The sequence below is a fragment of the Platalea leucorodia genome (assembly GCF_965183815.1).
Source record: "Platalea leucorodia genome assembly, chromosome: 17".
In the NCBI taxonomy this organism is placed as follows: Eukaryota; Metazoa; Chordata; class Aves; order Pelecaniformes; family Threskiornithidae; genus Platalea; species Platalea leucorodia.
Genome location: NC_138839.1, coordinates 7,497,934 through 7,523,329, shown reverse-complemented (window position 1 = coordinate 7,523,329; position 25,396 = coordinate 7,497,934). Strand labels below are relative to the sequence as shown.

The 25,396-nt window shown below is 51.7% G+C and overlaps 4 protein-coding genes across 6 annotated transcripts in view; 2 read left to right on the top strand and 2 right to left on the bottom strand.

Annotated features, from left to right (window-relative positions):
• The first annotated feature begins 61 nt into the window (after positions 1 to 61).
• Positions 62 to 2,472, top strand: MRTO4 (MRT4 homolog, ribosome maturation factor). Its single transcript, XM_082329063.1, has 8 exons — positions 62 to 120; positions 220 to 278; positions 358 to 461; positions 548 to 629; positions 876 to 943; positions 1,178 to 1,329; positions 1,793 to 1,869; positions 2,174 to 2,472. The coding sequence occupies exons 1-8, from the start codon at positions 93 to 95 to the stop codon at positions 2,324 to 2,326; spliced, it is 723 nt and encodes a 240-aa protein (XP_082185189.1). The 5' UTR covers positions 62 to 92; the 3' UTR covers positions 2,327 to 2,472.
• A 174-nt stretch (positions 2,473 to 2,646) lies between these two features.
• AKR7A2 (aldo-keto reductase family 7 member A2) lies at positions 2,647 to 7,017 on the bottom strand (the record flags this gene model as incomplete). Its single annotated transcript, XM_082329061.1, has 7 exons — positions 2,647 to 3,255; positions 3,841 to 3,970; positions 4,307 to 4,406; positions 4,507 to 4,603; positions 5,128 to 5,232; positions 5,761 to 5,948; positions 6,819 to 7,017. The coding sequence occupies 7 exons, from the start codon at positions 7,015 to 7,017 to the stop codon at positions 3,094 to 3,096; spliced, it is 981 nt and encodes a 326-aa protein (XP_082185187.1). The 3' UTR covers positions 2,647 to 3,093.
• Positions 7,018 to 7,134: 117 nt separating this feature from the next.
• Positions 7,135 to 12,297, top strand: SLC66A1 (solute carrier family 66 member 1). Its single transcript, XM_082329062.1, has 8 exons — positions 7,135 to 7,509; positions 7,740 to 7,977; positions 8,686 to 8,815; positions 9,028 to 9,115; positions 10,241 to 10,395; positions 10,631 to 10,723; positions 11,129 to 11,314; positions 11,647 to 12,297. Exons 2-8 carry the CDS (start codon positions 7,808 to 7,810, stop codon positions 11,743 to 11,745), a joined length of 921 nt encoding a protein of 306 aa, XP_082185188.1. The 5' UTR covers positions 7,135 to 7,509; positions 7,740 to 7,807; the 3' UTR covers positions 11,746 to 12,297.
• A 3,587-nt stretch (positions 12,298 to 15,884) lies between these two features.
• CAPZB (capping actin protein of muscle Z-line subunit beta) overlaps positions 15,885 to 25,396 on the bottom strand; it is a gene marked incomplete at its 5' end in the record, with an annotated part of 61,126 nt that continues 51,614 nt past the window's right edge. For 2 of the 3 annotated variants that reach the window (XM_082328810.1, XM_082328809.1), the window contains 4 exons: positions 15,885 to 16,134; positions 18,032 to 18,144; positions 19,405 to 19,481; positions 20,741 to 20,806. In XM_082328810.1, the coding sequence (XP_082184936.1) occupies positions 18,042 to 18,144; positions 19,405 to 19,481; positions 20,741 to 20,806 (246 nt within the window). In that variant the 3' untranslated portion in view covers positions 15,885 to 16,134; positions 18,032 to 18,041. The remainder of the gene's footprint in view (positions 16,135 to 18,031; positions 18,145 to 19,404; positions 19,482 to 20,740; positions 20,807 to 25,396) is intronic. The other variant, XM_082328811.1, reaches the window with a different exon arrangement.

Here is a 25,396-nt window from a genome sequence, read left to right as displayed (position 1 = left end):
CCCCGTCGGGCGGGCGCAGGCACCGCGGCGGGCAGCCCGCCGGCCTTCCCGGCAGCCCGCGCGGCGGCGAGGGGGCCTCGAAGCAGGGCGCCATGCCGAAGTCCAAGCGGGACCGCAAGGGTGAGCGCCCCGGCCCCGGCCCCCGCCCCCGCCCCGGCCCCCTCCGCTTCCCATCCCCGCCCCCGCCCTAACGCGGCCTCTCTCCTCCGCTCCCCGCAGTCTCCCTGACGCGGACGCCCAGGAAGGGTTTGGAGGCCAAGCAGGCGCTGATCGCTGAGGTAAGTGCGGCCCGGCCCGGCGCGGTGCCCCCCTCGCCGGTGCCCGGCTACCGGCTGACCGCTAACCGCTGCCTCGCAGCTGCGGAGATGCGTGGACACCTACAAGTACATTTTCGTCTTCTCCGTCGCCAACATGAGGAACAACAAGCTGAAGGACGTCCGGAACGCCTGGAAGCACAGCAGGTGAGCCGGGGCGGCGAGGGGGCCGCTGCCCGAGGGGCGAGCGCGGCCTGGGCGCTGACAGCCGCCGTCGCCTCCCCTTCCTCCAGGATCTTCTTCGGGAAGAACAAAGTCATGATGGTGGCGCTGGGACGGGAGCCGAGCAGTGAGTACAAGGAGAATCTGCACAAGGTAAGGGCTGGGTTGGGTTTTTTTTTTTCCTTTCTGCGCGTCCCAAAGCTTCGCCTCGCCCGCGGAACGAACGCCATGATAGAGCCTCCTCGCGTCGCCTTTCTGGGGCTGGTTCGATTGAATCCATCCATATCGCGACACAAAAACTCTGCTGCTAGCGGAGCTTTCAGAGCTGTGCAGGACTGAGCCCTGGAAGAGACGTCCCTGGGCGCTGCCCGAGGCCCACGGACGGCTCCTTTCTTTCAGGTCAGCAAACACCTGAGAGGGGAAGTCGGTCTCCTCTTCACAAACCGCACCAGGGACGAGGTGGACGAGTGAGTACGCGCGCGTCGCGGCCGTGGCTTTGAAACGCCGAGCAGCCTTTTTCTTTCCGCTTAACCTCTTGCCGACGTTTCTTTTAAAGCAGCGATCGCGCGAGGCTTTTCAGCTCGCCTTTCTCTGCCAGCCCCCCAACGGCGGGGAGGGAGTTAGGGCAGGCTACGCCGCCGTCCCCGCCTCGGCCCGAGGGAGGTTCTCTCCGCAGCTCACGCTCTCCTTACCCATCTCAGGTGGTTCTCTAAATTCAGAGAGGTGGACTTTGCCCGCGCAGGGAACAAGGCGACGTACACGGTGAGCCTGGACACGGGGCCCCTGGAGCAGTTCCCCCACTCCATGGAGCCGCAGTTACGGCAGCTGGGATTGCCAACGGCGTTAAAGAAAGGTACGTGAAGCGGCCGAGAAGGTCAGCTTCATTTTTCATCTGCGTAGATAAGATCTTTTTAAGGAGAATGTTAAATAATCGAGTAGAATTTAGTTTTGGAGAAGATCTGATGGCCAACTTTCTCCTTGTCTGGCTGGCGCTAGAACTCCTTCTGTTCTTCGTGCGCCGGTCTTCCCAAACTGATGTCAAAGGACGAGCGAAGTAACCAGCTTTCTACCAGATACCATCCTTTTTCAGGGGAAACAACTAGGCCTGGCCTAACCCAGCACGCTGGCATCCCATTCGGAAACCAGATGTGGGGTTTGGTGGTTTTTTAGAGTTGATCTCATCCAGCGCTAACATTTGCGTGGAAAGACACAAGCTACAGAGGGCGGCGTGTGAGAAAGCCTTAGCTCTGCACCCCCCGTTGTGGTGGGTTTATCCAGGATTCGTGAGCCTGTTTCAAGAGCCTTTGTTCCTGCAGGAGTGGTGACGCTACTTTCCGATTACGAAGTCTGCAAAGAAGGGGATGTTCTCACCCCCGAACAAGCCCGCGTCCTGGTGAGTAACGTTGTGACGTAGTGTCTGTGCGAACCCCCGCTTCCCCCGCCTCAAAATAATCCGCTGTTCGGCTTAATTCCGCTGGAGGGTGCGAGTTCTCGGAGGATGGCGAGCAGTACTCCTGGGTATCGGTCAGCAAACATCCTTACGCGTTCCTAATGCGAGTGCTAAAACTCTGCAGCAATTATTTTGGCTCCCGCTTTGCCGCGGCTCCCGTCGGGAAGCGATATTTACCGTGAGTGGTTTTGCTGGGCTGGCCGGGGGGACAGCGGAGCGGGAATGACAGATCTCTGTCCTTTCCTAGAAACTCTTTGGCTACGAGATGGCGGAGTTTAAAGTCACCATCAAATTTCTGTGGAATTCGGAGACGGGAGACTTCCAGAAGCTCGTGGGAGACACGGCAGAGGAGGAGGAAGAGGAGGACGACGACGATGATGACGACAGCAATGAGGACTAGCAGCAGTCCTTGCGCTTGGACTCTAGACGGTTCTACTCTGGTTTAGAGACGCAAGGAGGAGGATGTTTCCCTTCCCTGTTTACACCCAGAGGACAAGGGCAATCAGCTCAAACATGCTCTTCATAAAAGATGACCTAATTATGCTTTTTTTAATATAAATCTTTATATAAAACTCCAGATGGTTGTCACTGCTGCCTGTTTGAGTACCCCGGGATCTGAGGAAATGCCGCCTCAGACATGAAAGCTAGGCAGAAAGCGTCGTGCAGCTTCGACATGGCGCACCCGACACGGGGGAAGGTGCCGAGGGTCCGCTCTTATCTCCTGATAAAAGCTTCAGAAGAAGCAATTTAGCTCAGAGTCACCGAGCGCCGATAAGGAGGTGCCAGCCAGGGTATCGGTGCAGTTAAGAGATAGGGTCTGCGTTAGAAAAAGGTTTTATTCTTGTACGTAATTATTTAAGATCATATTAAAGCAGAACTGGGGCCTTCATCCGGTTATGTGTCTGTTTTCCCCGATTAACTGCATCTTTAAATCATAGTGTGAGCTGAAGGTCCACGAGGGGAGAAAGGATAAGGCATGGCCCGGCACGACAAGTGCTGACAGCGGTAGTGAATCCTACAAAGCTTCGTTAACACAGGGAAAAACCGCAACCCATTTACAGGTCGATCAGAGGGGCAGGGTGGGTAAGGACCTCTCCCGCGCTTCCAGAGATTTGCGCTCCGTTATCCGCCCCCACGACACCCGCTTTCCTGTCCCTACCCTCGGCTCTAGCGGAAATAGTTGGGGCAGTCGTGTGCAGTCAGGTTCCAGGCTTTATCGAAGGCCTCCACCACGGCTGGGAGCAGGGGACCCTCTTCGCTGTAGTCAAGGTTCTGCTCTAGCTGCTCCAAGTTGGACATCCCAATGATCACTGCGTCTCCAAGAGAACCCTGGAAAGCGGGAAGAGGAGTTGCTGATCCCAAAAGAAACCCAGTTCACCTCCCAAGCCACTGCAGGCCAAACTTTAAACGTTTCTTTCCAGTGAAGAACATCCAGAAGCTCCTGGATGTTGAGACGACCGCCAGCACGAAGTTCTGTTCGCAAGGCCAGAACATCTCCGAGTCGTGCCAGCTCCTCAAAAGCTGCCCAATCCTACTTCCTGGGGGACGAGGGGAACGTTCTGGGGAGATGGGGAACATAACCCTTTATTCCCTAGGCTGATGAAAAGCAGAGTCGTCTCCTCGCAGGGAAGCTGTCTGGGTGGGAAGCCAAGACCCCAGTAACCGGCACCTAAACCCTTCCGTTTCTGCCAACCCTACGAACGCAGGGTACCGCGGGGAAACGCAGAGCCGCCTCACTCCCACAGCCTGGCGGGCAGAGCCCCTGCAGCAACCTTCGCTTTGGAACGCCCCAAGCCCACGGGATGTGCAGATGAACGATAACTGTTCGTACGGAGACATTTCCCCGTTTGCGCGCCGCAACAGCTGCCCAATTCTGGTGGTGTTGCGCAGGCTACGGCCGCGTCGTGCTCTTACCTGCAGTTTGGAGTGGTTGTACAACCAACGCAAAGCGGCGGAGGTCAGGCTTGGTGCACTGGAACCATAAGCATCTTTCAGAGCTCTTTCTACTAGGGCAATTCCTTCAAAATTGTGCTTTTTCCAGTACCTGCAAGAAAAGAAATCGCTCTTATTGCCCTTGGGACCTCTAGTGAACAGTAAATCTATATTCCAAGCAAGAACAAAAGGCTTTCAGGAAGCCTCGTACAACTCTTCGTAGCCTCCGAGGACTTGTGCCATCCCCCACTGCAGGCCGGGAGGAAGCTGAGCCTAAAAACCACTCTGCAAAGCTCAGTCACAAGCCACGGCCCCAACCACATGTGCAGACGTAATCACTGCACAAGCTTTCATCAATTCTGCTTCCTCTCAGCTGATTATTAGTGTGGATTTTTTACGCAGCCACTCCTGCCGCGTCTCTGTGCTCGTCTATCGGCTCAAAACGTACCTGTCCCTGTAGGCTTGAGCCCAGTCGTTCCCAAAAAACCTTCCAGTGGGCTGACGTGTGTCTTTATCCTCATACTTGTACTTGCCGGTCAGCAGCCCTCCTGCAAAGGGTCAGCAGCGCGTTTAGTGACGGGCTGGCTCTTCTACAGCCCCCACTGTGCATGGTTTTGTCTCAAAGTCTCACCCCTTCCCTCCCCGTACCTGCCAGCGGATTGTAGGCGTAGAACCGCAGTCCGTAGTGTCTCAGGCACGGGAACAGCTCGGCTTCCACCTGGCGAGTGGTTGCGTTGTACATTCCCTGCACAAAGAGGAGGGAGACAAAGAACTTTGAACGCCAGCTCACGGCAGTGGTCGCGAGCACCTGAACAGCCTTTTTCACCCCCCCTCCCTGACAATACTCGTACCCAGAAGAGCAGCTTCAGGTCACACGAGGTTATGATCTGCTTAGGAACAGACTTTCTAAAGGATTGCAAGTAACGCAAAAACTTTTAAGTTCCACATCAAGGGAGTTGCTGACTCGAGCAACAAACGCATACTCAGCTTTTTCTGAGAAGTGATCTCAGTCAGCTCAATCACGCGTGCCCTGAAAGGACTTCCCAGACCAACGGGAGCACTTTCCTTTCCTGTGTATATCTGGCACGCTGGGGACTGGTCCAAGATTTGGGGCTCCCAGACCCTTCCCCACGGTGACTGACCATTGCTGTAGGGACACCGAGAACCAGCTGTACGCCGTTCTGATCTGAACCCTCGTATTCTTTTGGTTTGATTCATCTCAGCCTCCCCAAAAGATCTGCCGGACCACGGCAAGCCCCGGTCCCTCACCTGGTACACCGTTGGCATCACCCAGTTGTTGTATTTGCAGATGGTACAGATTTCTGCGACCTCCCATGCTGCGTAGTTTGACAGACCAAGTTCTTTAAACTTTCCCTGCAGAGGAATAAAAGGGTATTCAATTCCAGATTTTAAAAGGGCATTTGCACCTAGACGGTGCAAGACGCAGATGGTGAAAAGGACAGTCACCAAATTTTATTCCGGAATTCTTTCCTCGTCCCTGTTCACCTCTTTTAGATGACTATGAATCACCAGACCTGACAAAAATATTTCCGATTTTCTGTTCATTTTAAATTCACACCTTCTAATTTCAATGGCACTATTAGATTAATGCAATTCAGGAATTCTTCTTCACCCATTACCAGCACTAATCTTAACCCAGTCAGTTGACACGGCTGAAAGCAAAGTTCAGATGGTCTAACGCTTCCAAGAGCTTTTGAGAACAAAGTGCACCACGTGCACATGTAACAGAGCGTCAGGGATTGATTGCCCTGGTCGCCTGCGTCCCCTCGTCCCAGCGTTGCACAAACCCAGCGCTGCAGAAGGGCGCAACAAGCAGCCCTGGATTAAAAAGGTGATGGGAGGGAATCAAGAGATGGTCCAGGCTTGGACTCCCCACTTTACTTCTTTGTGCAGCTCATTGCAGGCACGCAGCGTCTCCTCCACCGGGGTCCCGTGGTCAGGAGCGTGGAGATAGAAGAGCTCCACACTCGTCCTCTTCAGCCTCTCCAGGGACGTGTTCAGCTGCGATCGCACGCTCTCGGGCTTCAGCGTCTTCCCATCCCAGGGATTGGCCTTGGTGGCAACTTCCACTGGCAGAGAGGAAGAAAGAATGAGCAGGGACGTTTCCACCTTCAGGAAGGGAATGGGGATAAGGGGCATAACGCAAGCATTGCTCAAGGTGCTTCGGGGAAGGCCCTTCTCCTCGGGAACCGTGTCTGCCTAGCAGGGGAGGCCCTTCTCCTTAGGGACTGCAGGTCTACCCTAGAGAGGGAGGCCCTTCTCCTCAAGGCCCAGGGGTCAGCGTTAGCAGGGGAGTCCCTTCTCCTCCGCAATGGTGTCAGCCTGGCAGAGTAGACCCTTCTCCTCAGGGAACGGGCCCAAGGGAATGTCCTTCCCCTCAGGGACGGTGTCAGCCTGGCAGGGAAGACCCTGCTCCTCGGGGAGTGGGCTGGGGTAATGCCCTTCCCCTCAGGGACAGTGTCAGCCTGGCAGGGAAGAGCCTTCTCCTCAGGGAACAGGCATGGGGGAATGCCCTTCTCCTCAGGGACGGTGTCAGCCTGGCAGAGCAGACCCTTCTCCACAGGGAATGAGCTCAGGGGAAGGCTCTTCTCCTCAGGAACGATGTCAGCCTGGCAGGGAAGAGCCTTCTCAGGGAATGGGCTCGGGGTAATGCCCTTCTCCTCAGTGATGGTGTCAGCCTGGCAGAGCAGACCCTTCTCCTCAGGGAACAGGCCCAGGGGAATGCCCTTCTCCTCAGGGACGGTGTCAGCCTGGTAGACCCTTCTCCTCAGGGAATGGGCTCGGGGTAATGCCCTTCTCCTCAGGGAAGGTGTCAGCCTGGCAGAGCAGACCCTTCTCCTCAGGGAATGGGCCCGGGGGAATGCCCTTCTCCACAGGGACGACCCCTCTCCTCAGAGGCTGCCCCCCGCCAGCCCCACTGCGACCGGTCCCGGCCATACCGGGCTCCGCGCCTCCAGCCAGCAGCGTGCCCAGGATACGCTCGGACTCTCCACCGGCGTACATATAAGCGGTGTCGAGGAGACGATACCCTCGCCGGAGGAAAGCGCGGAGGAGCGCGGCGCTCGCCTCGGGCCCGGCGCGCCGCCCCACCTCCATGGCGCCCAGCACCACCCCGGGCCGCGCTCCCCCCGCCGCCATCGCCGCCGCCGCCGCCGCGCATGCGCGCCCGGGGCGGACCGCGGGGAAAGCACCCCCCCCCGCGCGCGCCGGGTCGGGGTCCGTCCGCGCATGCGCCCCGGCCCGCGCCCGCGGCGCCCCGCGGGCGGGCGGGTTTGCACGGCAACCAGCGGCTTTCCTCAAAATCGGGTTGGTAAACAGAAACAGCAAGTGTCTGGAAAAGCAGGGGGTTTGCGGATAAAAAGCGATAATTCCCCCCCCCCCCCAAAAGCAGCAGATTTGCAAAAAACCCAGCCGCTTCCCGAAAAAGCAGGGGATTTGGAAGCAACCCGGCGAGTTTTTGAAAAAGCAGAAGATTTGCAAAGGAAAGCCGGCGAGTTTCTGAAGAAGCGCTGGAGCTGCAAAGGGAAAAAAAACAAACAAACAAACAAAACAAAAAACAAGTTTCTGAAAAAGCAGCGGGTTTCCAAAGAAAAATAAAGGCGATTCCCAAAGCGCCGTCAGCGAAGGAAGGTAAGTCAAAGCTCTGCAAAGGTTTTATTTCTCCTTTCAGGCCAAATCCTGCCAGGCCAGGCCATCCCACCGGACGCCAAATTAACGCCAAGAAAGGTGTATTAGCCAGTAATGAGTATTTGCAATGCGAGGCAGCTTCGAGCCGGAGGAGCCGTGAGCTTGTTCCTAATATAGATATATTTTTCCCCAGCGTTATTTCATTTTTTCCCATGTTATCGCATTTTCTCCAGCGTTATCCCAGCGGTTTGGCTGCCGGAGGCTAACAAACGTCCCTCGGCGGGGCTGAGCACCGGAGGCCATGGATGCGCGGCGCTGGAGGGGTCTCCCGCCCGGGAATCTTTCCGACTGTCCCAACGGCTCCCGCTGGGTGATGGACGTGTTCAACGAATGCGCCCAGGACGGCCGGGACATCGCCAGCATCGTCCTGGGTCTGGTTTCCATCTTCTGCTTTGCGGCTGCCTCTTTTCCGTAAGTATCGCTCCCAAAACCCGTCCGACTGGTACAACCCTTCCCTTGGTACAACACCCCTCTCTAAAAATCAAATTTCCAGCTGCCTGAATTATTAAATCTACCCGGCAAAAGCAATCTGGGCTTGGAAAATCTGGGTTTAACAGGAGGAGAGGGAGCAGGCGGTCCAGCCCCAAAGCCTTGTTTGTTATTTTATCGTTGTTATTACGCTTGGCAGCTGTAATAACCCACGTAAGCCAACTGCAATGCAGTCGTTGCAGGTCATACGTGCAGAAGAAATATTTCCCGGAGCCCTGGGCTTCTTGGAAGCGCTTTGGACAACCGTGGCAGAGGGGAACGTGGGGGGTCACGCTCAGTCTCGGTGTATCGTCAGATTATTTCGTAACCGGAGAGGCGGTTTCTGCAACTGGTGCTTCTCCTTGCTGTGCTCTGCCCCGGCACGAGGGACGGATCACAAGGGCTTGAGCCCAGCGGGTTGCTGCGAGCACCCAGTGGGTCGCAGGGCTTCTCACGGAGGCTGGTTTGCGGGGGAGCACGTGGCTTTGCTGGAGGAAATCTCTGCTTTACCTCCCACCCTGAGCGCTTTGGACGGGTGGTAATTGCGAAATGATCCAGGTGGGAACAACAGGGAAACCTGGGGATGGTTCCCAGGTAGCGCTGAACCGGCCGGGGGTAGCGGTTTGTCCCTGTCCCGCTCTCTCTCTGCAGGCAGTTTTACCAAGCCTGCAAAACGGGCATCATGGACCGGGCTCTCTCCATATATTTCCTGCTGGGATGGCTGGGCGGAGACCTCCTAAACCTCATCGGTTCCTTCCTGGCCGATCAGTTGCCGCTGCAGGTACCGACCGACTCGCTGGGGCTGGGTCGGCTCTCAAACACCCCAGTCTCCAGGGAGGAGGGATGGGATGGGTGCCGCTTAATCCAGCGCCCGGATCCGGAGACCCGTACGGCCTAGGGCTGCTCCCTTCTCCCCCCGGGGCTGCTCCCTTCTCCCGGCCATCAGCTGGAAGCCTTTCTGCAGGTAGAACCAACCCGGCCTTCTCCCGGCAGGTTTACACGGCTGTTTACTACGTGCTCGCAGACCTGGTGATGCTGTCTCTTTACTGCTACTACAAAGTGAAGAACAGGGGCGGAGGACGTGAGTTGGGGTTAGGGGCGCAGCGGGGCCCTGCGCTCCCCTGGGCTCGTCTTTCGGGCTGGCTTGTCCTCGGCTGCGGAGCCAGGAGAGGAAGCACCCCCTGGGGGAGATGGATCGGGGCAGAGGTGCTTTGCGGACGCGTTGATGCAGCTATGAGATGCCCCTTGTTGCTCGCTGGCTTTTTTTCTTGGGTAATCTGAGCACCCATGCAAGCCCCAGCCAGTAAATAGCTACCGGCCACGCCGGGGGCTTCTGCAAACCCCTGCAGACCACCGTGCGCCGTGTCCGGGTTGAAAATAACCCCCTCTGAGTTGCACTAAGTATAGGAAGAAGTTAATTACCACGTTTACGCGGTGACTCGGTCTTGGAGCTGGAAACCACAGCCAGCCTCTTGACTCAGGCCAGCGCTTTAAGGGAAGGAGTGAAGTTTTCCGGCTGTTTCAGGGTCAGTACTCCTCTTGCAATTAATGGCAGCCTTGACGTGATGGAGAAGCTCCTCCCTGTTCAAATGGAGTAAAAAGGGAACCTGAATGGGGCTCTGCAGCTCTTGCAAGGCTTAAACAGCAAGAGAGAATCCACTTTTTAGCAGAGCAGCTTTCTGCAAGCTACAAACAGGCATCCCCTTGGACCCTGACAACTATTTAACTTATTGAAGCCATTTGAATTTATTAACCCAACTGATAGATGGCCCGTCAACTATATAGTGTTGTTAATGCTGGAGAGCTCGTTTACAGCATATAATACAAGTCTTGCTGTCGAAGCAGGGCTTGGTCCGGCAGGGATTTGAATGTGCGCTGTTGTGAGTTAAGACCGCGAAAAGCTGCTAGACAGGGGGGATGATTTTTAAGAGCCCGACAGCCAAAGAAACTCGAGTGCTCTCGGTCTGCTGAGATAGGAGCAGTTTCCTCCCTGATAACTCACAGATTGCCCGTATCGCTGCGAGATAAAACGCCCGTGGCAGCTATTGCCCGAGTGACTCGGTGCTGGCTGTGCCGCCGCAGAGATAAGGGGGAGCTCGAAGGTCTCCGTACGCGGAGGGGGTCCCGGCGCCCGCCGAGGCTGCTGGGCCGCACGGGGGGCTGATGGAGGAGCCCTCCCTAACAGCCGCCGCTTGATTCCCCGCAGTCACCGCCCTGGTCAACGCAGCCTTCGTCTTCCTCTCCCTGGGGACGGTGTCGACCGTCTCCTTCCTGGGCAGAGATGCAGCCGTGGCGCCGGACCCGGGGACGTTTAAAGGGAGGTCTCTGCTCTCCGTTCGCATGGATGAGCTCGGGTCGAAGGTGAGCCGCTTCCTAAATCTGGGTGATGGGGGGAGAGAAGATCGAGTGTGCGGTGGGGTGGGCATGTCCCGCTGGACCGGTGCGATCCCGCTTAATGCTCAGCGGGGCGAGGGACAGACGGGGGCTCAAAGGCTGGGTTTTGGCCCCGCTGTCGCCTCGCACGGAGCCGTGGCGTGGGTGGTAAGCGCGTCTCTGAAAACACGGGGGCTGCTCGCGGCCCCCCCTTGCCTTGCAGCCTTTCACCAGGAGCGAGATCATCGGCTTCACCATCGGCTCCATCTCCTCCGTGCTCTACCTGTGCTCCCGAGTGCCCCAAATCTACACTAACGTAAGTGCCGCGCCACGAGCGGGGCAGGGCAGCGGCCCCGTCCTGGGACCCCCCGGGGTCCTGAGATTTCACATAGAAGAGGGGCGGTGGGATCGTCTTTCTCCTCTTTGCTCAGAGGTCCCAGGTCCCTGTCTCTGATCATCTCATAAGGGACTATTTTTCTATATTTGTGCTCCGAAACCTGATCATTTTTCTCCCCTGCCTTTAACATACCAATATTTTAAGGGTGGGGCTTTCATTTTGTCTTTATTTACAAGCAAAAGGGGAACTAAGAAGCTCTTGGCATTGAGTCACCACCTTTTTTTTCTTCTCTTTTTTTGGGGGGAAGGTGATTAATCCTCCTTCCTAGTGAGATTTCGGAGAGCTGCACCCAAGCTCCCCTCTCTCTGGCCCCTCTTCTTCCAGTACAAGAGGAAATCCACCACCGGGGTCTCTTATTCCCTCTTTGCCCTGGTGATGCTGGGGAACTCGCTCTACGGCCTCAGCGTCCTCCTGAAGAACCCCGAGCTGGGACAAAGCGAAGGCGACTACGTCCTGCACCACCTCCCCTGGCTGGTGGGCAGCCTGGGCGTCCTTTCCCTCGACGTGGTTGTATCCTTTCCCCGCCGCTGCTTCCCTCCGGGATCGCATCCTGCCGGCAAGGCTTTGCAGGGAGCGATCCCGTCTCGGGGCACACGGGGTTAGGCAGGAGTGGGTGGGTTGATGCTACTCAGCGGTTGCTTTTGAGCTCTGCTTGCTCACCTGCGTGCCGGTGAGTAATTTATGGTGTTGCAACAGCTGAATGCTTTGGAGCCTTGTTTGCGTGAAGCTCGTTGTCCTGTTTCCACCTCTCCTGGCACAAACAGCCTTTTTTCGGGTGGTGAGACCCAACACATCGCGTAGATCCACCCTTGCTTGTGTGAAGAGCCTTAACCTCTTCTCAGATCTCCTTCCAGTTCCTTGCTTATCGGAGAGGAAGACCCGGTACCCGCGAAGAGAGGGACGCTCTTCTCGGCGAGCAGGGCGATGGCTTGGAGAGCTGACAAAGAGACCTGCCCTGGAGCGAGAACAGGGCGATGCAGACGAGAAAGCTGGCCCGAAAGCCGGGCAACCCGGCCCCTCCACCCTGGTGGCTCCTGGGAGAAGAGCACTTGAGCTACTGGGTGCAACGTTGTGCTGCTAAGACGCTACGCCCAGCCGGGTGGCAGAGGATGCTGCTGAGAGACCTCGCGCTGCTTTGATACCAATGATGCGATTGGGATTAAACAGGGAATTATTTCATACCTCAGAAGGTCGCTCTTCACTGCTCTTAATGTCCCACAGCTGAGCCCGGTCACTTCTGCTTCGCCTGCTGCCTCTCCAGGGTGATCCGGAGCTTCCTCGGTGCTGGCAAATGCGGGAAGAGCCTAAGGGGCTGCGGGGAGGGGACAGATGACCGACCTGCCCCGACCACGAGCACCACTTACCTCTGTGGGCCTCAGGTCCCCGCCAGCGAGCTCTTTCTGGAAGATACAGCAGTGGCTGGAACCAGTTCAGAAGGAGGAAGGGAAGGAGCGGCGTAACCAAAGTGTTTCGGTCCACGTGTACCTATACACGTCTATAAAACAAGTCCTTGCTTCACGTGCCTCCTTTGGTTTTATTTTGCCGGTTCATCTGGCGGCTCCTGCCTCTTTCTTAATGTGTCTCACAGTCCCCGTTCCTCTGATTTCTCGTTTTTTGCCTCGGCCACGTTTTCATTGCACAGGCTTCCCGGGGAGGCTGCTCCATCGCTTTCTGGTGAGCTGCGGAGGCAGTTACCCAGGCAGAAGATGCTGCCTCTCTGCTCGGTCTGGTTTTTGGTCCTGATTTCTCTTGTTGGTGAATTTATCCCCAACTTGATGAATTAATCCCCGACACTGATGAATTTATCCCCCTCTCGGCGCCCTGCACGCCAGCACGGGGGCTCCTTGACCGCGGAAGGAGAAGCGGCTGGGGAAGAGCCGGGTCCCCGGCCGGAGAGAAGCCTTGGGGCGGGCAGGGGGAGCAGCCGGGAGATGGCCGCCTCGGCCCGGCGCCGCGGGCTCCCTCCTGCGCCGAGCTGTTCCCGCTGGGGAGGAGCGGCTCCGTCTCCCTGGGCGAGCAAGAGGAAAATCACCCAAAGCTTGTAGGCCCTTCCAGAAAAGCTGCCACAACTTGTCCTTTTAAAGACAAGAACCTCCCTTTCCGCGCAGTCACTATCAGCTCTTGGTTTTGCTCCCCTTTTCTCCCTCTCCAGCTCCTTTCCCGACGCCCGGCACCCTGCCCCGTGCCCCTTTTGGCTTTAGCTCTCACTAATTCACGGTTCCTCAGCCGGACCCGTGACGTTTGTGCTGCCCGAGGAAGCCACCCTGCTCCGTCCTGGCCCCGGGGAAGCCAAGCCACAGCTCCGTGATCACACAGCCCAGCCTAGAGCCTATGTGAAACGGGAGTCAGCCTACCCGATCAGATTAATTAAAATTAGCAGATTAATTAAAACACAAGCTGTGCCAGTATTTGGTGCTGACCCATTTGTTTTTTGGAATGAAAAAAAATGTTTTTCAGACTGAGCCCCTTGGACAAAAGGCGCGGGGGTTTTTCACTCTGTTAACTGAGAAGCCTTCCCCTCCCGGCCCAGGGGCGCTGGGCGCTCGCCTTCCCCGGCCCCGAGCCAGCAGGATTCCCCCTGCTCTCTCTCCCTGGGAACTGCAGAGAAATAATTCATAGCCAGTGCTAGTACAAACCCCGAGCAGATTCCTGGCAAGAGAGAAGGCACCGCTTCGTTAGACCTCAGTTCGTTACAGATAAAGACCCCGGGGCTGGGGTTTATTAAAGGAGCGGTTTTTAACCTCGGCTCGCATTTGCTAGCACGCCTGGTTTACCGAGAGCTGGCTTTACCAAGCTGACCTAGGCAGGGAGTGGGATGGGATCTGGCACATCCACCGTGCGGAAGCGAAGGTTCACGACACTGGGTAATTGCCACGTACCGGCTAGCCGAGAGCTTTTCTTAAAAGCCAGAAAAACAACCTCTAACGTAAGGAGGTAAATATCTCTCTATATATATATTTATGTACCAGCAGCCATCGAGGTGGTGGCGGAGGATGGGAATTTGTGTCGCGAAGAGGCTGTCGCTGAGGTTATCGTCCCTCTGAGACCGGAACGCGGCCCTGTCCCCAAAAAAGCCTGCGATTTAAGATTTTGCAGAGGCAAGCGTTAAACCAGGAAAGGCAGGGACCACAAACAACCGGTCCCAGAGCGGGAATGCGACTGGGCGGCAGGCGGGGGCCGCAGCTGCGCCCGTCCCGCGGCTCCCACCCGCGCACCGGCAGCTGGGGCGTCCCGTAGACCCCGAGCCTATACATTAAATTTATCTGAGATGAGACGCTTCCATTTTTGGCTCGTGTGCGCAGACGCGGCTTTGGAAAAGGAAAACAAACCCCGCCGAAAACTTGAGCAGGCGACAATTGGAAACGGGCGAGGGGAACGGCGATCCCCCGCTCCCGGGCTAGCACGCTATTCCCCAGCTTCAAGAGTTTGTGCAAACCGATCTCCAGCTTCACCAAAGGTCCTTCCTCGGGCAGAACCAACAGGAAAATCCCGAGGCGTTGCCCCCGGGATCCCGGCGTTGAGGCGAGCGCGCGCGCGCCCTTCCCCAGCCCGCGTCCCGTCCGAGCCGCGCTACGGACCGCAGGCCCCTGGGGAAGTGCTCCGGCCCGGGACTGTAATCACCTGCAGATGTCTGGATGTGAAATATGTCACGTTAGAAAAGCAAAATTAGAGCACATTAATCAATATTAATGCCAAGAGTCTCAATTTGCATAGGTTCACCCGAAGGCTAATGCCGCGGGCCGCGGGCGGGAGGAGCCGCGCAGGTATTTGCTTTCTCAGGTTCACCAGGATCGAGTTTGTTGTAAGCGGGGCAGGCAGCGGACCCGAAGCGGCGCGCGGTCCCTCTGCCCGCCGAGGGGTTAAGGCAGGGAAAGCCTGGACGAGGTTCGCAGATCGCACAGGGACCAAGCAGAGGAGATTTTGGGCGAGCATCGATGGCTGGCACCATCCACTGCAAACCGCCCCGTGAACCGCAACACCGCTCCGCTGCCCACCGCGGCGTTTCAACACACAGGTCGCCCCCAGGCTCTTTTTAACGCGCCCAGTAAAGCTGGACTAAGGCTTCTCCTCTAAATACCTCTGTTCCACGCCTGGTGGATGCCTGAGGCACCAACCCCAGCGGGATGCCCACATCCCGGGGCCAGCATCGTGGGAGTACAGCAGCTCCGTCACGCTCCGCGGGTGGAGAGCAGCCGTGCAGCACACCCTCTTTAAAACAAACAAATTTCAGCTGATCTGGATGCAAGAGGAAAAAAAAAAAAAAAAGGCAAAAAAAAAGCTTTCTTGTTTTCTGTGGCTGTATAATCCAGCGGCGGCCTGGATTACCGGCGCTCTCGGGCACGCGTCCGCCTACCTGCGGCCAGAGCGACTGCGTCCGGTTGCCAGACGAAGGAAAGCTTTTACGGCACAAACCCCAAGCAAGGCTGCAGGAAGGAAAGAGAAATAAGGAGGACACCAACCGCACACACTGCTTCCTGGGATTTTTTTTTTTATTTTTATTTTTTTGTTTTAGTCTTTTTTTTTTTCTTTTCTTTTTTTTTTTTTTTTTTTAGTATGGAGGCTCAAGTATCAGATGTAGATTCAATTTAAGCATTACAAAAAACAAAATCAAAACAAAAACCCCTTTTGCATTCCATAAAAATTGACAGAAAAGCGCCTTGGAACCAGGCTATAGAAGAGCAGAACGTTCAGCAGGTCTCCTAATCAACGTCTCCTTGCAAATCTGGTTTAGTCAGTATAGTACAACACCGAGGAACACCCTCTCTTCCCTCCCTCCCACCAGCCAGCCCCTGTGCCCAGCCCCCAAACATACGTGGAATAGATTTTTTTTTTTTTTTTCCAGTTCTTCCTCTTTCACACACCACAGTATTTAATAAATTTTTGTTTTACATTTTTTACACCAATGTAACAAAAGGCAGGAGGGGGTGGGAAGGAAAAGACAAACAATGATCTGTGTTTATGCATATAAATGGGGGAGGGTGGAAGAGGGGGGGAAAAAAAAATTACATGGACTTCTACAGAAACGTAGCCTAAGGTCTCAATAGTAAAATGTGGTGCAAAGTAGGCCTCAGAGACTGAAAAAGTTTGTACAGCTTTATTCATGGGGAGAAGATGGCGTTGCATGGACAGTATTGAATGCAAATCGTGACGTGACGTAACAGAAAAGGGCAAGGGGGGGATGAGATTTCTAAGAAAGGAATCTAACGAGTGCATGGCATGTCTTGTTAGCATGAAGAGTACTTTAACTTTGCTGCTTTCTCTTCAAAGCCTCCACCAGGTCGTTTTTAAGAGCTTCTTGTTTTGATTTGTCTGCAAAAGTCTGCACAGACCTGTGGGGAAGAAGGAAACCCAAGTCAGAGGCGATGCGTTTGAGAGAAGGCGTTTGTAACGGTTCTTCTGGCATGTGAGTCAATAGGAAGGAGAAGCACCTCAACCCAGGCTTAAGAGGAAACAAAACTCAGCTCGCCTGTTTTAATACAGAAAGCAGAAGGCAAAAGTGAACACTTCAGTGAGTATATCAAAGGAAAATTCACTCTAGCGAGGACGGCACCAAGAGACACGCTTCCCCAGAAGCTCCGCTCAGCCTCCAGTTGCTGGAGGGAGATTCCCAATTTTTTACGTTACAGGTTGGAAAAACCCCAGTCTCCCACCAGCGAAGGGTGTTAGCGCTCTCGCTCTCCAAATGACCGTGACGGGAAGGCAGAGAAAATCCAGCCTCTACCCAGCAACGTGAGAAGGGACGGGCTGGGGGAGCTCCTTTTTGCAGACTGTTCACCCAGGGTCGAGCAGCCGCGTCAAAACCTCCCTCCAGTATTCACCAGTGGGAAAGGCGGCCAGAGTTTGTTCTCGAATTTGCTTTTCCAGTTTGTGCCTTACCTAGAGTAACTAGCGAATAAAAGCAGCCAAAGAAGAACAGAGATACTGTCAGCGAGATTACTGCAGGGGGTCCCTTTTGCTAAAAGTTTGGTTATAGAGAAAAAGCTTTGCTTTTCGTTTCTCATCTTGTCTCGCTGCCCTCTAAGACAGCTGCGGAGGAACCTCCATTTCCAATGGTACAATAAGAGATTTCCAATTTTTAAAAAAGTCCTCTTCGATATGATCGTTGATAGACTACTACTACTAGGCTTTTCAGGAGCTGCTAACACAGACAAGTGCTTAGGATCCAGTTTGGTAGGATTCCTCCCCACATAAACCATATTTCACACCCTTTTCAGTACTCAAAGCTACCTCCTTTTGCCTGGATGCTGTCTCCTGTAAACACGACTGCTCTTTGTGTCAGTTATTTTCCTAACGTTTTTATAACAGTATTTCCATTCTCTTGTCTCTGGAGACTTCTGCTGCTTTAATAAAAATATATACATTTTATATTTGCATTTGTCACAGGCTAAAGAAGTGGTTCTCGGCCATTATCAACAAACAGTGCATTTTCCCCTTCGTCAGCTTAACGTGTTTAAGACAACATCTGTAACTCGTTATGAATTGGAGTGGAAGGTTAAACTGGCTGGGGGTTAGTCACTGCCGCGCGTCCTAGACATTCAGAGCTCCAGAGCCCAGGAGAGCGTACCAACAAACCCCTTCAGAGGCTGTGCAGAGCACAAGCAAGTGGAGGCTAGAAGTGTTTCAGCAGAGCTTGAGCGGGACTGGATTTCAAGCTCCAAGGAAATTCAAGATGCACCAGGCAAACAGGGGACGTGCACGTGGGGCGAGCTCACATTTACTCAGAAGTCATAGGAAGTACCAGTCATATTTATCTTTTTTCAAAACTGCGAGACTTCCAGCATTTCACTCCTTTCTGCAGGGAGGACGCTATGATTACAGGGAGTTTCTTCATTGAAGTGGTGTACCACAGCTGTAAAAAACTGATGGTGCACAAGGGACAGAGTCCCGGGGCTTCTGGATCGAATCAGTCCAAGCCACCACCACTTTGGGTACGTGACCACGTGCTCCTTTCTTGCTCCCAAGCTAGAGTGCAAAGTGGTAAGGCCCGCCACGTTTCAGAGCGTGATACTGCAAACAGGGGGAAGAGGTGGAGTAACATTTAAAATAAAAATCAGAGCGTTTAGTTGCCCGTCTTAAGAAATAACCCTTGGGTGAAACACGGCTCCAATGTCGTTTATCAGTCTGCGGGAGTTAGGGGTTAGTTCTGGTCTCAGTTATCATGCAGAGGTCTTGGCTGGGTGAGTCCTGGTTTAGTGCTGGTTGTCACACCTGACAGGCAGGGGGTACCTGGATTGGTTTAGTTATCAGGCTGGATGTAGATCTGGCGCTGGGTCAACACTTGAGAAAGCTCCCTCTGCAACTGCTTATACTTTTGGTTGTCGGGGATAGCATCAATAGATCTACAGAGAGCAGTTTAGAAACGAGGGAAGTAAACAGGGAAAAGAACAGTCAGAAGAACTCAGTAACACAGAGCTGGTGTTCTGGAAACACCAGGAGCACACTCAGGAAGATACAGCGTAAATACATAGGTTAGAAGAAACAGGGAAAAGGCCAGAGGAAAAGCCAAAGCCAGATGCTCTGTATGTTACCAGTTCTGAGCAGATCATCTCACCGCTGCACAAAGTACCATGACTCAAACTGAGCGATGGGGAGACACAGGAAATAGATTCAATTACAAAAGCTTAAGGCAATGTTCACAAGGAAAAAGACTGTATTACATATTTCCTTTTCATGTTAATAAATGCTTCCTGGCTAAACCCCTGCACACCACAAATGAAAATAGAGGCCTGTTATGAAAGCTGGGGTTTGGAAAAAAAAAAAACCCAGAACAGCTGCTTTCTCAGATACTGCCGACTCCCTCTGCCCATGCTGTTCAGAAGGCAGCACAAATATTTAATTAGCACCATTATTCTATCTTCTTTCACATTTCAGTATGTGAGAGAACAGCAGTATGCTTATTTGTGCCATTTTTTTATTCTACATTACCACACTGTGCTGGGAGATCTATCTGCAGTTTAAAATGAAATGATTTGGCATCACAGTCCTGTACTTTCCTCTGCGAGCATGAGAACTACCAGCTTGGGATTTCTACGCAGAATTCCTGACCAGAAATGAGCAGGGGTTGAAAAGTACAGTACGGTTTCCCCACAGAAAGCCACAGGGGGTTTATTCACTTAATCTGTTCTAGTACACTATATTTTGACCAGCGGTGTTGAGAGAAAGAGAGAATTTAAAACAAAGTCTAAATACCGCAAACCGTGAATGTCATGACTTAATTCTGGGACCAACTGACTGTTTTTAAGAATAGTAGAAAGAGAAGTCAGAATTTAAGTACAACTTTCAGGACTGTGAAGAATAGAAGTCCTAATTAAAAATAATTCTAAAATACAAGTGTTGCTAATTGGGCTATTTTCTTCCTGGTGAGGGAACAAGAGATTAAAACATTGCTTCAAATTTCTATAGTTACAAGGTAGACGCGTTCCCTCAACTCCACGCAACAAATAATGTTTCCAAAGCACAGGGAGGTGAACAATTAGGGACATGAAAAGACTTTGTGTAGGAAAGGGGAGTTCCAGCAAACAAAAGCAGATCCGTGCTCAGCTGGGGACAGTACCACAGGCGCTGCAGGGGAAGGCAGGGAAGCAAAGGGAGCCCCTTACCTCAGCCCATTAACGATGTCCTTTGTTTTTCCAAAATAAATCTCATTCAGTGTACTTCTGATTTTGTTTTCCATGTCCTAGGAAAAAAAGGAAGAAACCAGATCTTTAGCCGCATCCGCCGTTTTCAGGAATGGTGCACTTACACTCTTCTGCGCATCTCATGGGTTTGTCCTGATGTACAGCACTTACTTGCCACCGCACCGTTCAACCCGGCGTACTCCGACTGTTTCAATCTCACAGAAGACAAGATGACCCTATCGCTCTGCTCGTATCAAAGAAACAAAGGCTTCGCTCTACTCCTGTCCTCTCCTCCCAACGCATTACTCTAGGCTATGAGATGTTTCTCTGGACCACAAGAGGGCAGTTTCTGTCCAGCTATCAATTTTTCTGCACTCAGTTGCAGAAAAGGAAAACGCGTTTCACCCCAACCTTACTCATTTCCTGGCAGTGAACAGACTATAAGTGGCAAGTCAGTCATTTAGCATAACCGACAGGTCCATAGTTTTGTGCTTATGGGTTACTTTGAATTTTTCAGCTGGCAACTCGTTCATTAAAACGGCATGGCAAACAGTTTTAAGAAAGATCTTGTAAATAAGCAGCAGTTAGTCGTTAGATTGCTTTCGCTGAAGCCAAAAACTTAGAAAAGGGATCAAAAAAGAAGTACCTGCCTTCTTTTCATTTCCCAGTTCCTTTAAAAAATGCATTATAGTCTATTTTAGTTGAGAATTTCCTCCTCTCTTGCCAAAGTGGCCATGAAGATCAAGAAAATCAAGAACACCTTCATACCAGACAGTGCAATGAAACAACAAGGTAGCGTTGCACCAAAGCCCTTCTGAGCGGCTAATGCAATCACATCCTTCACTCGTCATGCTGAGCATACATGACTGACAGCTGCCATAAAATCAAAAACAATTCCCGTGGATTTAATAAGCACTTGATACACACTGAACTTTCAGTTAAAGGGACAGTTCCGTATAACACAACCTGAGCTCAAATAATTCTGCCCAAAAGTAACTACAGTGGCATGGGGGTAGGAAATTGTTTACTAATTCTGAGGAAAGGACCACTTATTTTACAGGAAGGTTATTGCTGCAATGAGCAGGAGACAAAGGGCAGAGTGGCAGCTTTGTATCTACAAACTGTTGGAAGACGATAGGAGGACTACTGGGCCATCAAACACCGGGCAACATTGCACGATTAGACTTGGCACAATATGAATAAGTAACTTGTTTGTAAAGACAACAGCAAGCGTACAACAAAATCCTTAGACACGGGACCAAATACGTGCAAGAGAACCTGCAGCAAGCTCAAGCTGTGGTGGCTTCACAGCACTTACCTCTACCAAGCGTCCGATATTGGCTATGTGCGGAGAGGAGTCGCTCACAGTCTCATCTTTCTCCATCTAGAAAGGAAAGACACAGGTCCATTGGTAACACGGAAATTTGGTGGCAGACGCATGACAGCTTTCCTTATCAAGAGAAGGGATGGAAGAAGCAGGTCTCAAAATCCTAGAGTAACTTTTCTTTCGGTGTGCAAACGGACTAGCAACTTACTGAGAAATTCCCAGAACTACACAAAGGCTCACATGTTGATAACAGAAACGTACGCAATAAAAACCATGAATCAAAATAAAACCCTGCTGTAGATCCCTGGTGCAGACAGGCACTACAAAATTGTCATTCCCTACCTACTAAGGGGCTGCAGATCTACGGCAGCGAGCATGTAACACGACAAGAAGCGCAGTAGCACAGCATGTGGATGTGAAAACAAGGTTGCTGTTGATGAGATGCACACAAGGATGGTGCTGTCAGTTTAACAGCTGTGAACTATCCCTGCAAAACCAGCTGTTTCTTTTAATCTTCATCTCAAACAGCTACTTCCGACCACATGTGGGGCACATTCTCCATTTTCAGGATCTCCTGGCAAAAGACACCTTAGGAATTATTTACCTTCCAGTAGAGGGAAGGTGCAGAGAATACAAAAACCACAACTACCTGCAAGACTGGTGATGATTTCAACCACTGCAATAATATGGAAAGAGAAATTTGACAGTTTCTAGTTCTTTTTAGACCAAAAAGCTGAACCAACATTTACCTAAGTATTAGGAGGAAGGAAGTACAAAGCGGTAAATATGGGGGAAAGAAAGAGGCTGCCTGTTGCAGTAGAAATTCAGAGTTGGATCAACTTAAGCGTATGATGATACCACGTTCTTAGTGTGGTTTCTGAACAGGAGACAGGTACCTGAATTGGGTGAAGATTTTTTCATCACTAAGATCAAAAACTGGGAGGTGGTACTGCAGAATGCAATACTTGCTTTATTTCATCTGACTTTGCCCCCTATGATGTTCATCCAGAGGCCTTGGCTGACCGTCCATGATCTGCGCTAGGGAAAAGACCATCTTCCCCAGATCTTGAGATGAATATTCTGGCTAGACGCAGACAAGCTGTTGAGCAACGAACATCAGTCCCGGGAACCTCAACTGATACAAGATGTGCTGAGATGGGATGAAAACAAAACCGGGAGAAAAATGTAGTGGGAAGAACAGTCTTCAAAGGGTTTTACTAATCCCACTGAATTCTCTTATCCATCTGTTCATATCCCGCCCTCAGGGTAGAGTTTAAAAATCTGGGCCAGCTACAGGTTTCTTCTAATAAGCCAAGTCTCTAACAGGCTTGGGGAAGCGTGTAATTTAGTTGGAACCCTGAAGGCAAAAGATAACCTAGAAGAGGGGGAGAAAAAGAACAAGGACATTTAATTTTTCCTTTAGATTGCAGTCAGATTGTTTACATGTAATGGAGACATGCTGCCTGGAGAACGGATCCAGTTGCAGCAGAGGGAGAATATAAATCTGAACTACGCAAACACACACATACACGTTACGGTTGAGGTTGGGAACTATCAGCAAATTGACCAAATGTGGGGCAGCCGGGGAGTTGGCAGCGGGTCATTTACTTCCACAGGCTCCCCACTGCGTCTCCTCCACACCTGGACAGGCCGAGCTCATTGGTAAGAGGCAGAATCTGAAAATAGAATTATTTTTTTGCAAAAGTATATTATTACATCTCCATAAAAACTGCTGCCAGAAGGAAAACATTTTTATATGCTATAGAAGCCCAGATGTTACGAGAGGCTGTTTTAATGGAGTTCAGAGTCAGTAAGCAGCCATGTTATACAAACAGCAGAGTTGTTGGGATTTTTAAAGGTTCCTTCCGGTGGCTGTTACTGCACGGACCTAAGCAGAAAGCCTATAGCTGCTTAAAAAGAAAGGGGTTAATTTGCTTTGAGGGGAAATTCCATTCTGTAAGTTGATGTTAACAAGCAGCTCATCTTCCCACTGTCACTCCCCATCTGCTGTCGAGCCCAGCCAAAAACCTAACGCTCCAGAATGAGCCAAGTCCAATCTACAAGGCTGAGTCGCTCCTCTCCCGTTCGAGAGATACACTGCTTGGCTTCCTTGCCTCATTTCCCCAGCCATCTGCTGCAAGGCTGACTCAGAGGAAAACTCACTCTTCTGGGTATATTAAGCTCTCGGTGGCTGGCTGGTCACTTCGGATGTTTCCTGCATGGAATATAGCAGCTGTTTGGGCTTTCTGTAAACGTTATTTGGAGGAAGAGTTAACATGAAGAGAGAAATTTAAGTTGGATAAACACTTCAGTTCATCATGAAAGCGTCTAAAAATACTAGAAAGATAAGAAGGAAACTCGTCCACCATTTTGCTCCAAAGAACTGACGACAACACCCACAGCTGCTCTGGCCACAGCGCGACATGAAAATCTCTTTAATGGAACACAAACAGACCAATGCGAGCCAAAGGCTCCCAAGCCACAGGCAGTGGGCATGCTGAAGTCTCCAGGTGGAAAACATGTGGAATTATTTGGATATCAGTGAGGCAAAATTTGGCCTCTTTCTCCAATGCTTATTTCAAACTGTAACTAGATAAATGAAGGTTGTGAGCTTTATGGAGCTTGCAGCTTTGCAGAAATCAGCTGAGAACTTACCTCATCCTTTCACAGCCTTCACATGTATTTACTCTAACCAGTGTAACCAAAGATATCCCATATCCTTTACCAAATTGTACGTTCAAAACCACGAGCAAATCTGGGGATGCCACATCAGCTCAATATGCCACCAGTCCATACGTGCTCAACTCTTCTACTCTCTTTTTCTAAACCAGCTATAACTGAACCACTGTGAAATCCACATGTTCGTGTGACGCAGAAATAATTTCCCGGACAATTACTGTTCAGTACATCTCTGCTATCCTCTGCACCCCAAAATACTACTCGGTTAGCAGTTAACGAGACAGTGCCTCCAGGAAACTGGACACTGCTGAGGGGGAGCTCAAGGATCACGACAGCTACAACTTGAAGATCCCTCTGGTGGCAAAACACTCCCCAACGCCCCGCTTAACGCTACAACATCTGGAAGTCGGTGGGATAGGCCGTTACATGAAAGCTCAACTTGATGAAAATATATGACTCTCCTGATTGCAGAGCACAAGCCTCGGAGGATTTACCTATTATGATAAATGGCAGAATGTCTCTGCTGGTGTTTTATTGAGCAGTAATATACCACAGGGCCCATCTTCCTTAATGCAGGGAGAGCTCAGTTTGCAGCAGATCAGCCTTCATGCAGCTCTGCAAAATGTTCCACCTTCGCTTAGAGAGTGTTTCAAGTATGAAAATCAACGCACATCTGTGCTGCTTTAATCTGAAATCCCAGGCTTCGCTTCCCCTACAACTTTATATCCTCCCCTTCCCACACCTCTGTATGTAAATAAACTATAGGTCTTGAGCCAACTTCTTTCTCAGCAAACTTGCACTTCCTCACAACGTTCACCCCAGCTTAGGAAACACACACAGGTTCTTTGTGCGCAACGCTATCTCAGAAAGGCACCTGTTAGTCTTGCTTTTAAGGAGGGGGCTCCAGAAATCTGCTCAACAAAGTGCAGTTTTGACTATTTGCCAGAAAACGGGAAGGCTACATCTACTTTGCATAAAACGAAACAGGATCATACAGCTGCTCTTACCTTAAATAAAAGTGCAGCCTAATGAAACCTCAAAATTCAGCCAAAGCAATACAGTGCCGTGGCAAACGACACAAGTAATTCCAATGTACACAAAGAGGACGGGACCTTAACGTCTGTCAGAGAGAAAATCATCTGCCAAGCATCTGGCTTGAATCAGGAGGGGGTGGGAGTTACCTGCAGTCACTGGAGAACGTGCAAGGTAATTGAAAAGCTGCTGGCATTTTTCATTTCCCTGCAAGCATTGCTCCTTTTGTTTTAAATCGAAGGTAACACGTCCTGTCCTTTCCTCTCAGACGTACAGCACTTCAGCCCGCGGCCCCTCGTCAAGGCAGACGGCATGTAACACGCCAATCACTCCTTCCCTATCCAAATTCCAGCCCCAGTCCTTGTATTGACTGAAGCCTGCCAGGGTCGGACGTGAGCTGGGAGTTACTTCCTCCATCCCGGCCTGCGGTGCTTCAACTCCAAGCTCTCTTGAGTTGCACCCAGGCTCATCTCCAGAACAGACTGCCTGGAAAAGCACCCTTGTTTAGGAAATTATAAAAATAGAAGTTCTCTATCTGACATTGCATGCCTTTTGGGGGAGAACCATAGCAAGGAAAAAAAAGAAAAAAAAAAAAAAAATCAGCTTTCTCTTTCCAGTTCCACCAAAAAATTCATCTATAATGTCCTTTGGAGTCAAAGCAGAGATGGCCACATACACGGTGTTTATGTATATGTATATTTATGTATAACAGCAACATATATTGCTAAAGATTAGAACAAAATCTTCACTAGGCAAAAAGACAAGTGTACTTCCATACAAAAGGACGGCTTCAACAAGGATCTAATCAAGTGTCCGATGCAAAGATGTCACTTAAGTTTTAATTCTCCCTAAGTTTTCAGACCAAAATTATGATCTATGGATCCTACATGCATAGACCTGGCTAAGAATTTCTCTCATCCTCTCAAGATAAAACTT